This window comes from Pagrus major, chromosome 15 (assembly GCF_040436345.1).
Source record: "Pagrus major chromosome 15, Pma_NU_1.0".
NCBI classification, from domain to species: domain Eukaryota; kingdom Metazoa; phylum Chordata; class Actinopteri; order Spariformes; family Sparidae; genus Pagrus; species Pagrus major.
This window is the reverse complement of record NC_133229.1, coordinates 2,506,053-2,522,324: the sequence shown is the minus strand read 5'-3', so window position 1 is coordinate 2,522,324 and position 16,272 is coordinate 2,506,053. Positions and strand designations below refer to the sequence as shown.

The following is a 16,272-nucleotide window of genomic DNA, read 5'->3' as shown; positions in this document are numbered from 1 at the left end:
TAGCTGAAATAGCTGAAAGTGAACACGATGCAACAGTAAAATACAGCAGATGTCTGAAAGAACAGACAGAAAGAGAGAAACTAAAGAGATTCAGTAAGAAGCTACAAAAGTACTGAGAGCTGAACACAAACTTTTAAAAACGTCTTTCTCTCAGGTTTCCTGCACAGACATGAGTTGAGTAACAATATAAGGGGGAGACGGGTGCTTGTTACGGGTTGGCTGCAGTTGCTAGACGTCACCGTGGCCCGCTTGGAGGCCTGGCGGCTGGGCTCAATTCAGCATAGTAAAACTGGTAATGGAAAAGCAAATCAGCACAGCTTGGTTTGACTTGCCACAGCCAAAACTGCTGGTGGAAAAAAACGGCACAATTGTTGTCCAGGTTTAGGTTGTTTGCCAAAGTCAGCCACCTGCCGATTAAGTGAAGGGGTTAGCCAGAGTTAGTGACTTCAACCCAGGCCCAGGTGGACCAGCTATTCTCATTTGAGTGACCTCCCGACCTCCCAACTTGGCTGCCTTGCCAACATGGTTTCAAAAATGGGATGAAATATCAATATTTTTCAAGGTATTGTATAGAAGTTTGAAATTCCATTATCGTGACAACACTAGTCTATACACGTCACTAGCTAACTGGGTATTCTCCAGCGTTGTCACAGCACTGTGGAGATAGGTCTCGCTATCAGAGACTACCTTTTGTACACTGTTTCTTACAGTTTCGAGGAAACATGTTGTTCAACCCGGAAACAGTTGCAAAACGGTGTACACCATTTTCAGATTGAACATGCACCAGGCTGAAAACAGTACCTTCAAATAGCTCAGATTTAGGATGATTGGGCCCTTGAGTGTGTGCCAGTACGCTGGTACAATAACCATTCCATATGTTCTGAAACACATCACTGTTTAGTGGTTTTAAATGCACTGTAACAAACTCAACAAGTGTAACTTTACCCCAAACAGTCAGTAGGGTGCATACCTCCACCAAGGCCCATCAAGCCTAATCCAATATCAAACCCGTTAGCCCTTTCAAACCACACCTAACTTCTTTGCCACTCATAGATGCCAGCCACCTTAATACGCCAAAATTTTTCCTCAAGATCCATGCATTATTCTCTGAGAAATTGACAAAATATGGAAAATCACCACCATCTGACAATGTTAGAGAAAGGGAGAAAGAATTCCAGGAGCCATCCCTTTAACAGAAAAGTTAATGGAGTCTATTCTGGGCCAAGACCCATCCTCGACCCTAGTATCAGGTTGGTAGTTTTTGTGCAAGCCTGCTTACAAACCAGCCAACCAACAGACAAACAAAATGACATTGGGGAAAACATAACCTCCTTGGCTGAGGTCAAAAACTTGACAAAATTGTTGTTGCAGCAATATTTTTTATGCTTAAGGAAAAGAGAATTCATCATAAAAAGTAGGACACATTACAGGCCAACATTTCCAGTTATGTGTACATGGTTTCATATAGGGCAATGATCTTAGATTTCATGCATAAATAATAGTATATTCCTGGTTGATGTAGCCTGCAGGAAAATAAGAAATCATTATAAAAACTAGAACACAGCAGGCTCCATAGGAAGAAATTTCCAATTATATATTTATCAGTGTGTAAATTATTTCATATCAGGTAACGTCTTAGTTGTACTGCACAAATGATAGTTTCTTGTTTTAAAAATGTAGAGTGGATTTTCTAGCCAACATCCTGTTTGTGAGGAAGAGTGGTGACATGAAGTAACCTGTAGTGTGTGACAGTTTGGGGATGCTCGCACACTGACAGAATGACAGTGGCAGCAATCACACGAGCGCGCACATGCACGCGGTCGTCCGTGATGCTGTACTGCAGGGTAACGTTAGATAATATTTTTGCTCTCCTACCCTCCGTCCTACTCCGTATTGGCTGGCGCTCCACCGGGCCCGGTTGTCCACCGCTGATTCTCCGTTGCCGGGCAGCGAACCGGAGTCCGAATCCTCCCCCTCCTCTAGCTCCTCTTCCCCCTCCTCTCTCTCCTCCGCCTCCGTCTCCCTCTCCTCCGTTTTCAGCCGCTTTGCCGCCCTTCCGTACTCCCCTTCGTCGCGCTGCCCGGCTCCTTCTACCGTCGACATGCTTGCGGCTGCGGTGGACCTGTTGGAGAGCGCGACTGTGTCTGGAGCTGGTCAAACTGACACGTCCATGTCAGCAGTTATTCCGTGGTGTCTCCTCGTTTAGCAGCCTCCGTGTGTCTGTGCCTATCTGTCCCTGCCCCCGTCTCCACTCTCAGTCCCTGTATGTCTCTCAATCGCTCCCCAACACCAGTGATTTTCTATGTGTGGAGGTGTGAGTGGATAGTGCACATCCCGCCCCGTGCTCTTCCCTTATTGGCCGCTGTGGTCTTGCACCTTGGAGATACGGCGTCTGATTGGCCGGTGACGATGCGTCAACAGAGAGCTTTCCACACTCTGCAGAGGAGTGCGCAGAGAGGGAGCTGAGAGGGGAATGGTGGGCTAGCTAGAGCCAGCAGGAGACAGACTTCAAATTGCAGAACGTAGGAAAAACACCGAGAGAGAGATAGTGTCAGTATAAGCGTTTATTTGCTGCATCACCAAAGAAGGGGTAATTGTCTTTGTCAGCCATCATGTCAAGAAATCAGTAGGCACTTACTAAAGGCACTAACCCTGCTGACAGCTCAATAAACAGTGTTCATTGTAGGCCACAATGTCCAACAAAAAGGTCAAGCGAAGTTGACAAATGTGGTTGCACTGATTGATAACACACATATTTTTTACTTGCAGGAACATTTGGCAGATGGCATGGTTATTCATGTCAATGAGGGTGTATTATTCTTATGCTGTGGGAAAATTAAAGGGGTATAGTACTCCAGCCATTTTGTATTGAACTCCCATGAATTTGGATTTTTTTGGAATATTTCAAAGCAAATACAGTGAAATACAAAAGACAGTATGTGATGGTGTTATATTTTTTACTTTTTATGTATGCATTTACAGACATACACATTTTTTGTAGCATCATAATTAAAAGAAACATACTTTTAAAGGTTAAAATTTCCGATGTCAGGTCAAAAACAAGTTACGACACAGAAAGCAAAGTTAAGTATTGATTTTCAGTGGTCCTTAGAAGAGAGCAGTTAAAGGCGTGGGTTGGTACGATTATAGAAACCAACAAGAGCAAGCAAAATTTTGAAAGTATCCGACCCAAAAATCCTACCTCCCACTTTTAAGACTCCCTTCAAAGCCAGTCCTCTAAAAACACATGAATGTGCACAGCTTGACCACAGCAACTGCCCCGTAGCTCTCGCTGGCCAGTTGGGAGATGTGTTCGCTACGAGATTGCTTAGCCTTTTGTGTGTAATAAAACATAAATACACAACTGTGTTGCTTCCACAGCAGCTCTGTTCTTTGGCTCAGCAGCTGTGTACCTTTTGCTGCTGGGTTAGCTGCTGAACAGCCTCAGTAGCTGTGTACAACACATTGTTGCCATCGCTAACTGTATCCAACTACCTCATGTCTCATGCAAATGTAGGAAGACACCTAATATTCTCATCAATGTAAACAACAAACATGGCTATTGTTAGTACTCACAGTTTTAAAGCTAGCATGTTAGTATTGGGAAAATTTGGCCGCACGTTGTCCTCCATTCTTGTGCGACTAGCTTCAGCAACGTAACCACGCCGTGTACAACAAGCCTTGTGGAAGATTATATGCAGGCAGTGCACACAGATAGGGAGCTGCGTAGGTAGACAAGCTGGTAGACCAAACACACATTTCACTGATCTGAATGAAATGTTTGGATCAGCTTATTAGAGGCCTGCGACAGCAACAGGCACAGGATTTCTTTTCCCGAGAACATTTGGTTTATTGACTGCTGTTGAGATGTTGAGACATTTTTTACAATTATAAAATAACTCACCACCCTAGCTTTAAACCTGCCAATGTTAAATGAAAAGCACTCTCATTAGTTTTCATTTTCTTTTATTGTCTGGACTGCAGCAAAGTAGGGGCCAGCCATAAAAACCGTTAACGTCTGTCCCTCACTGACTGAATGATGAAGTTACAGCATTGATCACTCAAGTGTTGGAGTTCCCCCTTGGATGTTGCTCTATGAGTACAGGTGCAGCCCTGGAATATAGTCCCAAAAGGACACTTACACTGCTGGCATATATTGCATCTCCTAGCTAAAACTACAGGGCAGCTATAATATTAGACTATTGCCTTTTGAGGTACAACATGGTGTTATGAGACAGGACAGGTTGGAGCTAACTGGTTGGCTAACATTCGTAGACCTAGCTGTATTTTTTAATTACACTGTACATGTAAAAACACAACTAGGGACAAAAGTTGAAAATTATCAATAGCTATAAACTTGCAGTATGCAACTGATGTACCTCACAGACGACTTGTAGTTTACTGCCACTTACTATGTGGGCCTCCCCTCAATGTTGCTTTGTGTTTAAATTAAGGCCGGACAATTGGCTTCAGTACATAAGTATTTTTTTAATATAGGCTTAGCCCCTAGTTGCCTTATGGCATATAAGGGTGAGCAAGACCTCACTGGGTCCCCACACACAACAGACACTTGTGAAAAATCAATAACCAGTCCATGTCTTGCCAATGCATCACAGCGCAATGGCGCAACACAGGACATCATGTACACAGATGGCACAGCGACTGTACAGTACCTGATATACAACATGAGGAAATGAAACTGGAAAACAACATAAAACTCTGCCGTGAGAAGCAAAATCAATGGTTACTCACTGTAACTGTCCAGCAGAGCAGGAGAGAAAACAGTTCTCCATATAACGAGAGACATGAGCGAGAGTGCACAGTTAAAGCACCCCAAATAACAGTCACTCTGACAAAACACTCACTACAGAGAAAGTCATACAAAAAACAAGAGATATCTGCAGTTAGAAACGAATGAAAGTGCAGGGGAGGTTAATAGATAGTTAGCTAGAATCAGAATTAGAACAAGTTCTCTCCCAAATCAAACATCTTAAGATATGAGTGAAAAGTATTTGCAACTGCATTTATACATTTTCTTTTACTCAAATGAAACTTAAACATGAAATGTGATCTACTTTGGCACACTTTAAGAGCAAATATTACTGGGACCAAAATTGCAGTCAGGAATTCACATTATAGATGTTACCATGAATATCTGTATAACATGTTGGCCACAATTTGTTGATCAACTGTCCAATCACAGCCTGGGGGCAAAACCATGGACAGAGTTTATCATCGCTGTCAGGACAGACGACTGTCTTGCAGACTGGACAGTTTTCACTTTGTTTTCTGAGTTGTCCCCTTGAAAATGAAGTAATTCACTTATTAAGAATGAAACACAGTAAATGCACACATGTAAAGGAAATATATGTAAAATGTGTATTATATTTCATTTAATTATTTTGTTTAAGTTATTTTATTTAAAATATCTTTCATAAACCTGTAATGGAGGTAATTAAAAAAACAAAAAACACTACCTCTACCCTTGGGTGAGCGTAGACCTGGTCAATACGGCTAAAAAGTCTATCCGATAATGAAGATTCATATGGGGCAATATTGATCATTTTTGATCATTTAATGACATGTCCTATTCTTTTGTAATCATTTTTATAGACCAGCTGAAAAAAGGTAGAATTTAACCTCTTTATTTTGAACTTTATTAAGGTACACAGGTTATACTTATGTTAACACAACAATGAAAAAGGCAGAAATAAAATCACACAAATAAATACAAAATACTGCCATACCGGCGACCTGACCTGCTCTGTTTTAATCCACAATTTCCTCTCCGTCAGCACTAATTTTCTCAGTCTGGTGGTAATGGATGGGTTTGGGTTTTTCGCAGTTGGTTTGTAAAACACTCTGCCAGCAGTGGCGCTGGTGCGGCGGATTGTGAGCAATAGTTGCCCCGTTGGTAGCGCCGACCACTTTGGCTGTTGCTGCTTTGGTTTTCTCTTTCATCCTTCATCCTCCCTAATGTTTTATCTCTGTTCTTGTTACTATCATTAAGTGTGTAGCTTGAAGCTGTGTCAAAAAGTGATGTAAGTTTACTGTATCTTGTTGTGTTTTTATATAATCATTTATTCCCATTAGTGATATTTCGGTGGTTCAGACAGTTTAGCCTGTTTAGATGCTCATATAACAGTGATGATTGCACATTTTTTCAAAGTTTAAATGTTAAGTCTGGTGATATTTCATAGTTTGCTTATGCTCAAATCATCATTGAAGTGATTCTTTCGATAATTAAGCTCCAAAAACTATTAAAAACACATCAATGACTCACTGTTTCCTCCTTTTTGAGTAGCGTGTGTCAGAGCTACAGTGTCCAGCTGTTTAAGGAAATTACTGAGGTTGTTTTTCTATAAATGAAATGAAATGAAACTAGATATTTGTGAGCTGTTTTTAAAGATGTATGGCTTTATTGTGAACTTCCCTTCCACAGACAGGGTAGGGAAGTCAGAAAGTATTGAGTCTTTTCATCAGATTTTTTGACAATAACAATCGTGAATGCTTTAGCCTTATCATTTAAATTACTGACATGCAGTATAATAACAATAGCTTGTTTGTTATCTAAGGCAGGCTGAGTGATACTAATCATGACGAGTAAACTGATCTTGATGTATAAAAGTGGAGAACACAACCATGGCCACCAACCACCTCTAGCAAGCTTAAAATGTTTTAGTAATGCAATATTTCAAAATGTATACAAGTTAGACAGTAGTTCAAATGACACACTGTGACAGTGGTGTATTTATGTGTGTATGTGTGGCTTGTGTGGCCTGAGATTGAAGTCACAAACGGAATAATGCAATAAGGCCGAGTCATTTCCTGTTCCTCCTTGTTTAACCCTGCAGACACAGTTAATCTTCCTCTGTGTCTGGTCTTTCTCACATTGCCTGTTTTCACACTAAGGCTGTGATTCAGATCAGCTTTCAGGCAGCTCGGCCTGTTAGACAAGAATGCAGCTGAAAGATGAGACTGTTCAAATGATCCATTCACTTAATACTTACAAAAGGGTATTTCTCACACATGCACATACAAGTTCACACACTCAAACATTAGTAATGGGTGGGGAGTGGAGAGGGTAAAGATGCCAGCAATTATATCAGCTTACATACATAGCAAACTGAGTGTTTAATGTTTTGTTAGGGATTTTTTAAAAAAATCCCTGGCAGCACAGCCAGCAAGCTCATGTTTTTAATTACTGTCACTTTTAACGACTAACGCCCCACATCCACATAGTTCTGTGTACTTATGTGCATCAGCCTGAAGTCCATTTATTTCTATGTGAAATGCTGTAATCTCCATTTAGATGCCCTGAGTATGTTGAAAAATGTTTACTTTACAGACAGACCATGTGCACTGTGTGCTACAGGAAGTTACCATAAAACAAATTAACTTACTGATCGATGAATGTAGCAAATGTCTATTTATGTATTTTTTCTAAGCCAAATGTACGACTGCATATTTAAGTCATCCAATACAGCATGCGTAACTATGCATGTGTGAGGTTTGGAAATACATTGGAATTTTTTCTTAAAATGAGAAGATGAGGACTCAAACCCCTGGTCATGGGATCGTCAGCCATGTGTTTTACCCACCCTCCCACAGTATATCAGTAGTAATGATAGTCTAGCAAAACTTGTAGCCAGAGAAGTGGTAGTAGCAGTAGTAGGTGCAGGGATGTGGAATATTTTAACATGTCTAAATCCAGTAGTGTCTATCAAAAGAGACTCAGACAGTTTCTTTGAGGAAGAACTTTTTATAGCATGACCAATCATCCAATCAATCATGTGTATGCAGGTATGAAGGTTTTAATTGATAATTTGTCTTTGAGTGAGACGATGTGGATTTCAACCCCTGACCATAGGACCATGAGGCATGTGCTTTACCAATTCTGCCAGAGACAGAGAAGAAACAACATGTGTAACCAGTCACATAATCAACCATGTGTATGCATGTTATATATAGTATATATTTATATATTAGAAATATATTAGAAATGTTTCTTAAAGTGGGAAATTTAACTCATGACCATGGCTGCATGAAACATCTGCTTTATCCACTCCCAAGAGCAGTAGGGATAAGCACAGCCAGATGAGGAGCAGTGGTAGTACTGAAGGCTGCAGTAGCTGTAGTAACAGTAGCATTAGTAGCAGAATTTGTAGCAGCAGCAGCAGCAGTAGTAGTTATAGTAGTGCAATTCATAGTAGCTGTAGTAGTTTCAGTAGTAGCAGTAGCAGTAGCAGTAGCAGTGCCTTCCATTGATTCTCTATGGCACATTTTTGTTGAAAAAGCTTAATATTTTAGTACAGTAAGTATAAAATTATTGAATACAAGCACACTGTTCTAGAGCTGAACATTTTGATATTTGAATGGTTTCTGTAGCTGAAAGCATGGTGGAATTGAAAGGTGCCAAAAAACATATGGAATGGTTTTAATAAAGATAAATAAAAATTCAAATGCGTCCTCATTCACACATCCGCAGACATGTTCTGTAGCTTGTTGTAGGGGAGTGGCTATTTGAATTAGTCGTGCGGTCACTACAAATTTAAGGCACAGGGATGTCTGCACAGAGCTTACATGCGCTCACCCACTGATGATGAAATGTATGACCTGCATACACTCATGCACTCATTAATGTCAAAAGCATAATTCCGGCTTAAAGGTGGTGACCTTGGAGTGTCTATAAATATACATTGTGTGGGCACAAAGTTGTTGCATACGTATACACTTCTCAAGCCTGCAGACTCAAGTGAGATGAAAAAGTTGAAAGTTCCAAAGCCGCACCTCTAGAGAAGTGTCTGTGGACAGAAGAAAATGTTTACAATCTAAAAAAGTGAAGCAGTGTGGTGTGCTTTGAAATTGAAATAGTGAGGAAAAGATACGTCTTTCAGAGTTCTTAACCTAAAGCTGATGTGGGTGCCTTGTAAAATGTCATAAAAGCATCTGTTGCAAGAACCCAGTGGGCCAAATAGTTAATATTACAGCTCACACCAGTAAATGATTGACACTATTTTACAATATATACAATATATTCAACAATTGCATTCAAAAAACATGAGCAAACTACAGGTTTCGCATGTTGCACAGAGTATCTTTAGTTTTTTGGATTGTGAGAAACCCTATCAACACATCCACCATGATTCAAGTAATTGTTGTAGATGCTTAGCCATAGTTTAGATTTTTCGCTTTTCGTCATTGACCACTAATTCTTCCATATTCTGGTTGGTGCACAGAGCAATATGTATGTGACTAATTCTAAAACAAGGGGGATATAAGAGAACTTGTCACAAGACTGATTATCAAGTCACATGTGTTGAAATTTAAAGATTTAGTTAATTTTAAAATGCTTTCAGTCATGTAAAAAGCCAGAAACAGGCTACTTACAGATGTCGTATTTTTTAAGAGTGTATAGTTCAGTATCTGGAGATGGAAAATGTAAAAGTATTGTGGGTAAAAGCGTATTATTCGTCTTATACAACTGATCTTTTGAAATTATACACTGACATAAGCAAACTGAACTAAATGTATGACTGAAAGTTACCCTTGAAATGAACTGAAACAAAAGGCTAGATGATATAACTTACTTGGCTGTGAAAAGAGGCACATCCCTTTTTGATTTGCAGAGTTAAGGCCATATCTCCTCACCTCCTGCCTTATCATCCTCTTTCACAACTCACAACTTCTGTGTTCTTCTAATAGTATGTCACATTGTACAACACACAACTTCCACATACATGTAATAATGGAGTTAATCCACAAATTACATCTATTGGCCTTGGAGGTGCCCACAGAGTTCCACAATGGTCATTGCTTGACAGATGTTGCAGAGCTGTTTCTTCAAGGATAAGAGGTGGCACATCCAGTCCATCAAAAGTCTGTCCATTCTGGAAACAATCTGGCTGTCTGACTTTACTATGAAGTAATGACATCATCACAGTTTTTAATAGGCCATGTGAAATTCTCATTTAAAAAGGTAATTATTTCATTTTATCTTATTTTAATGTCTACTATTTCAGTTTACAGTGTCACATCACAGGTTCTACATATCTACTTCCCTTCACTCAAGCACAGACATCAGGAAAACTCTATTGTGAAGTGTGTGGACGACACCACCATCATCGGCCATGAAGCACCAGATTATTCATGAATACACAACTGATCCCTCTTCAGAAACTGTTTCAGTTTGAGTTTAAAATTATCCCAGTCAGGAGTTCAGCAGGTAAGGAAGTCCACATTAATCACCGAACAGAAAAAGCTGTTTGTCCACGTGTCCCTCACAATTCCCATTGGATGCTCCACATGTTACTGAGCCTGAAACTCTGAGTGAAACGAAAGGTCACTGAGCATCTGAGGTGCCTGATCATGTAAGTAGTTCTAAATGAGTTTAAGATTAGCAAATGTAAGGGAATTTCTCCTAGAGAGATGCTAATAAGATGAATCAGATCTCTTTAATACATGCAGCATGGAGTGAAGACCCACAGTGTTCTCGCCATGCTGCATGTATTAGCTCTGATATTAATATATATGTATATATATTAATAATTGTACTCTTTGTTGATTTACTCTGTGTTTTGTATACAGTTAGGTCCGTAATTATTTGGACAATGACACAATTTTTATCACTTTGTCTCTATATAACACTACAATGGATTTGAAATGAAACAATCAAGATGGGACTGAAGTGTAGACTTTCAGCTTTAATTTAAGGGGTTTTAAAAAAGTATGGCATTGAAAGAAAATACACATCCTGACCCTCCTGTCACTAGAAATGAAAGTACAGATGAGTGCAATTTCTTCTTTTCTCTGTGACTTTATCCTGTCCATTAGTTGTTAAAGACAACAAAAGAGTAGAAAGAACCTGCTTTAACAGATCATTTTGCTCACTAAATATTAGTAGCCTCAGAGGGCTTTGCCTTTGTTTTGTTAATGCGGGGTCTTTTGGCGGTCTCATCATAATGTGATACTGAATCGGCTGAAGATGTTTCCTCTTCTACAGTGGCAGAGATTGAACTTCTAGAGGAGTGGGCAGAAGCTGGAGAAGGAGAGAGCATCCGGGACATTGTCCCCAATATGAAGGGTACTAAACAGCACAGGTAAAGACATGAGGGAAAAATAATTAGATAAGAGAAGTGATGCCACCTTGCCATTTTCTTTAGGTCAAATACTATTTTTAACACAGGATTATAGACACTTACTCTCAAGGTTGATTCTGTTGTTCTATGCGTCACGTGAGGATTTAAAAACTCCAGGTGTGTCATAATCCATCTTTGCTTTGATGTTCTGGCTTTTCACAATAGAGGTAGCGTAAGCAGAATGTACATTTTTCTTTCTTTAAAATTAATCTTAAATACTTGTCCTATATCTATGCGTATTTCACTTCACCCAAAAAAGTACATGTACGCTATCAAAAACGGGTCAGTCCAAGTTTTGATTCTCTCTCTCTCTTTCTCTCACTCACTCACTCACTCACACACACACACACACACACACACACACAAGTCAGCACCAACAAACAAGCTAAATAAAAATCAGAACAAAAAAATATTACCAGGCAGCCGAACAACAGCGGCTACCTCCTGCCAACATTGAGGAACAGCAAAACAAATAAAACTGGGAAATAAGAAGCTCTATCTGACCCTCTAACAGGCCCTGCTAAAATAATGGCAGACTAATGGGGAGAGAATGTGGTTGAGGATGTTCCACTTTGGCTCTATGTCACCCAAGCTGTGTTTCAGTTGAAAGGCACATTAAGCACAGAATGTTTAAGAAGGTGTAGAGTTATGTTGGAAGGAAAGGCACGGGGAAAGGAGGAAAAGATAGACTTGAAACAAGAATTGGAACAAGAAAGTATTAGTAATAGGAAGAAGAAGAACCAAAGATGTAGGGCCAGAAATAGGGCTCTGCCTCCTCCATATTCTGTCTCAATACCTGCAACTCCTCCTCCACTGAGCACACCTTTTCCACATGAGGTCACATGAGGTGGATACCACCCTGCAGCTAAAAAATTCCACAAAGACTCTGAAGGGGAGGGTAAGGAGAACCAGTATATTGTGACCTGTCCATTCTCTCTCTGACTCCCAAAACGACACCCCCAAGGAAGCCTCTTCCTCCACTTGTAGGTTCGTAGGACTATTGGCTGCAGAGCCAAGGGGACAGAGGGGATATGTACTATGATAATGTTTCCAAACCCCCTGCCGACGTAAATGGGTAGGCAGGCAATCCCATTGGGATCCAGAAGTGTACTTAGCAGCCAATGAGTGTACACAGGCCATAGCAGCTGAACAGGTGGGTGGGCCACAGAATCCTGGACAAAGATGGCAGTTTCAACAGAGCAGCAAGAGAAGGAGACTGGGTCTACATCCGACATTTGTTCATGTGGGTTGTTAAGGCTAGGTGAGCCCAGTTGTGAAGGGTTGTTAAGCTGTCTGGGGAGAGAACTCAGTACAGCATTGTAGGTGGATGATAAGTAATGTCTTAGGCCACCTCCTCTGTACAAAGAACTATGTCAAACTGGAATGACCGTCTTTGAATAGAGGAGGTAAACTGTCCATAAACTGTCCAGGTAAACTGTCCATTATTGTGTTTTACTTTTGCAGTCTTAATGCTTGCAAATCCATTATCCAAAATTTATGAAGACAAACTGGAAATTGTTCCTGCTATCTCGCTGTCTGTGTTTGATGGCTGTCAGTATTAACATATGGTGCCAGGAGGATCAATAATCCACAAGCAAACATATAGTACATGTAGGCCTATTAGTTGTTTGGAGTCAGCTTGTTGTTACAGAGTGCACAGTCTTTGTTTGTCACGATGGCGCCTTCCCTGTCTTACACTCCCATTCCTCTGTTTGGATGGCCAGCTGATGTTGTTAGAAAGGTTGAAGAGTTTAAGGATGTTAAAAAAGATATACAATACATATAACAGGGGCCCATCAAACCATGCTTATATACAGCTGCCTGACCTGTCTCCAACACCTCTCAATGCCACGCCATCTTCTTCTGTATCTACAGCAGTATAATGACACATACACATTAATGCAGCAGTAAAATCAATCCAAAAACATGAGATATAATAGTAAAACACAAACATTTTACTGCATTGTTCTTTTACCTTTGGTAATAATAATAATAATAAATTTTATTTATAACGCGCTTTTACAGGTGCTCAAAGACGCTTACATAAAAATATCAACACAATTAAAATATAGAACAATGTGGAGTAACACACAATTAAGATACACAAACAATGTAGAAGGTTAAAAAAAGAAAGACATAAAATGAAAAGAGGATAAAAGAACAGAAAATTAGACATATTTAATTTAATTTACAGATTAAAAGCCAGTTTAAAAAGGTGTGTTTTTAGGAGTGATTTGAAGGTGTGGGGGTCTGTACAGTCTCTGATGGGTTTGGGGAGTGAATTCCAGAGGGTGGGGGCAGCAACGGAGAAGGCTCTGTCCCCCCAAGTTCTGTGCTTGGTCCAAGGGGGTAGGGCAAGGAGATTTCCCTCTGAGGATTGGAGGGCACGGGAAGGGGTGTAGTGGTGGAGCAGGTCTGTGAGGTGGGTGGGGGCCAGGTTGTTAAGTGAATTGTAGGTGAGCAGGAGGATTTTGAATTGTATGCGGTGTGAGATGGGGAGCCAGTACAGTTTTTGGAGGACAGGGGTGATGTGTTCTCGGGAGCAGGTGTGGGTGAGCAGGCGGGCAGCGGAGTTCTGAATGTATTGGAGTTGATGATGAGCCGTATAGGATGCTGTTGCAGTAATCTAGTCTGGATGTTATAAAAGCATGGATCAGGGTTTCGGCAGCAGAGAAGGTGAGTGAGGGGCGGAGACGGGCGATGTTCTTGAGGTGAAAGAAGGCGGTCCTGGTGATGTGGTTAATGTGGTGGTCGAACTTGAGTTGGCGGGGACACCTTGTGACAGGGGAGCGGTGGAGGAGGTGCAGTTGTTAATGCTGATGAACTGGTGACGGTTGGTGAGGTAGGAGTGGATCCAGGTGAGTGCTGTGCCAGTGATGTGGGCTGAAGATTTCAGTCGGGAGAGCAGGATGGAGTGGTTGATGGTATCAAAGGCTGCTGTGAGGTCAAGGAGGATGAGGATGTTGAGATGTCTGGAGTCTGAGGAGAGGAGGAGGTCATTGGTAATTTTGAGGAGGGCTGTCTCTGTGCTGTGTTTTGATCGGAAACCGGATTGGAAGCATTCAAAGAGATTATTGGAGGTGAGGTGGGTTCTGAGTTGAGAAGCTACAGCACGTTCCAGGATTTTTGATAGGAAGGGGAGATTGTAGATGGGGCGGAAGTTACTTGGATTGTCAGTGTTGAGACCAGATTTTTTAATGATGGGTGTGATGGCAGCCAGTTTGAGGGTTTGGGGAACAGAACCAGAGCTGAGGGAGGTGTTAATGATGTCGGTGATGAGTGGGGAGATGACAGGGAGGCAGTCCTTAATGAGTTTGGATGGGATGGGGTCCAGGGTGCAGGTGAAGGTTTTTATCCCAGTCATGAGAGTTGTTAACTGTGCTGGAGATATTAGAGAGAACTGTGGCAGGGGCTGGATGGTGGCAGGTGGTGAGGCAGGTGGTGAGATGGGAGGGATTCCAGAGGTGTTGAGGTTACTGTAGATGGTGTCTATTTTTGTTTGGAAGTATGAAAGGAATGATTGGCACTTTTCAGTTGTGAATGATGAGGGAGTGTTGTCATGGGGTTTGAGGAGTGAGTTTATGGTGGAAAACAGAGCCTTGGAGTTGTTTGAGCCAGAGTGGATGAGGTGGGAGTAGTAGGTGGTCCAGGCTGCGTTGAGTGCATCTTTGTATTGTTGTAGGTGGTCTGTGTAGGCGAGAAGGTGAACAGATAATCCAGTTTTCTTGCAGAGTCTTTCCAGTTGGCGTTTCCGAGATTTCAATTGGCGGAGTGCGGGGGTGTACCAGGGGGCAGAGTGGGTGAATGAGACAGTTTTTGTTTTGGCGGGGGCAAGCTGATCCAAGCAGGAGGAGAGTGTGCTGTTGTAATAGTTGACCAGGTCAGTGGGGTCATCAGAGGGCAGGGGAGGTGAGGCAGACAGACAGTAGGTGAGAGAGGCTGAGAGAGCTGCAGGTGAGAGGGAGTCAAGGTTTCTGAAGGTTATTGTCCGGCTCTGGATTGGGGTGGGGTTAGGGATTTCAATGTTCATTGTGATTGCCAGGTGGTTGGAAATGTGCAGATTGTGACTGGATAGCTGTTGAATGTTGAGTTTAGTGGAGCAAACCAAGTCCAGAATGTGACCACGGCTGTGTGTTGGGAAGGTTATGTGTTGAGTGAAATTGAGGCATTGCAGCAGTTCTAAAAATTCTGTGGCGGGTTTATTGTCTGTGCTGTCAATATGTAGATTAAAGTCGCCCAGGAGGAGAACAGATGGTGAGATGGTGGATAACTGGGTCAGAAAGTCAGCAAAATTAGAAAGGAAGGAGGGATGTGGTTTTGGGGGGCGATAAATGATGGCTGTGACCAGAGGAGAGGTACCAGACAGTTTGTAGGTGAGGTGTTCAAATGAGGGGGGTGGAGGAATGGGGATGGTGGATGTTTTGATATTTTTCCTGAAGATGGCAGCAATGCCACCTCCCCGGCCCTCTGTGCGGGGTTTGTCCATGTAAGTGTATCCTGTGGGGGTGGCTTGGTTTAGTGAAAAATAGTCCAGAGGTGTTTGCCAGGTTTCAGTGAGACGGAGAAAGTCCAGGTTATTGTCCATTATGAATTCATTGAGAAGGAGGCTCTTGTTGTTGAGGGAGCGGGTGTTGAATAAGGCCACTTTGAGGTGATGTTGCTTTGTGAGGGGCTGTGAGGACCGGGGAAGTGGACGCAGGTTGACCAGATCAGTATGTCTTGTGCTCAGTGGACGGGGGTGCCTGCATCTGGTGATAGTCTGAATGTGAAAAGTTACAGGTTGTAGATGTAATGACTGATGTGGCCAGGGGGAGGAGCTAGAGGTCATGAGCGAGCTGTGTGCTGCCAGTGAAGCTCTGGGCGGAGAGGAAGAGTGAGCAGGGTGAGTGGAGGGGGTGTGGCAGGTAAACAGTCATGTACTGCTAAAACCTTCTACTCCGCGGGCCATGGTGAGAATCGGCCCGGAAATAAAAACAGACTTCCCGGTACTACTTTTGTTTTATTTTGGTATGCCTATGTATTTTGCTGACAGTACATAGGCCTTTATTATAGGCCTACTTTTACTTAAGTAAGGTTTTGAATGCAGGACTTGTACTTGAAGTGGACCATTTTGACATTGTGGTGTAAGTACTTT

At 41.8% G+C, this 16,272-nt stretch overlaps 1 protein-coding gene across 1 annotated transcript in view; it reads right to left on the bottom strand.

The window, feature by feature from the left end:
• Positions 1-11,688, bottom strand: part of LOC141009538 (heterogeneous nuclear ribonucleoprotein L-like) — an 86,272-nt gene extending 74,584 nt beyond the window's left edge. Inside the window, exons 1-2 of the mRNA XM_073482188.1 lie at positions 11,676-11,688; positions 1,876-2,111 (exon numbers count right to left, since the gene is read on the bottom strand). Of these exons, the coding sequence (XP_073338289.1) occupies positions 1,876-2,103 (228 nt within the window). The 5' untranslated portion in view covers positions 2,104-2,111; positions 11,676-11,688. The remainder of the gene's footprint in view (positions 1-1,875; positions 2,112-11,675) is intronic.
• Positions 11,689-16,272: the final 4,584 nt, after the last annotated feature.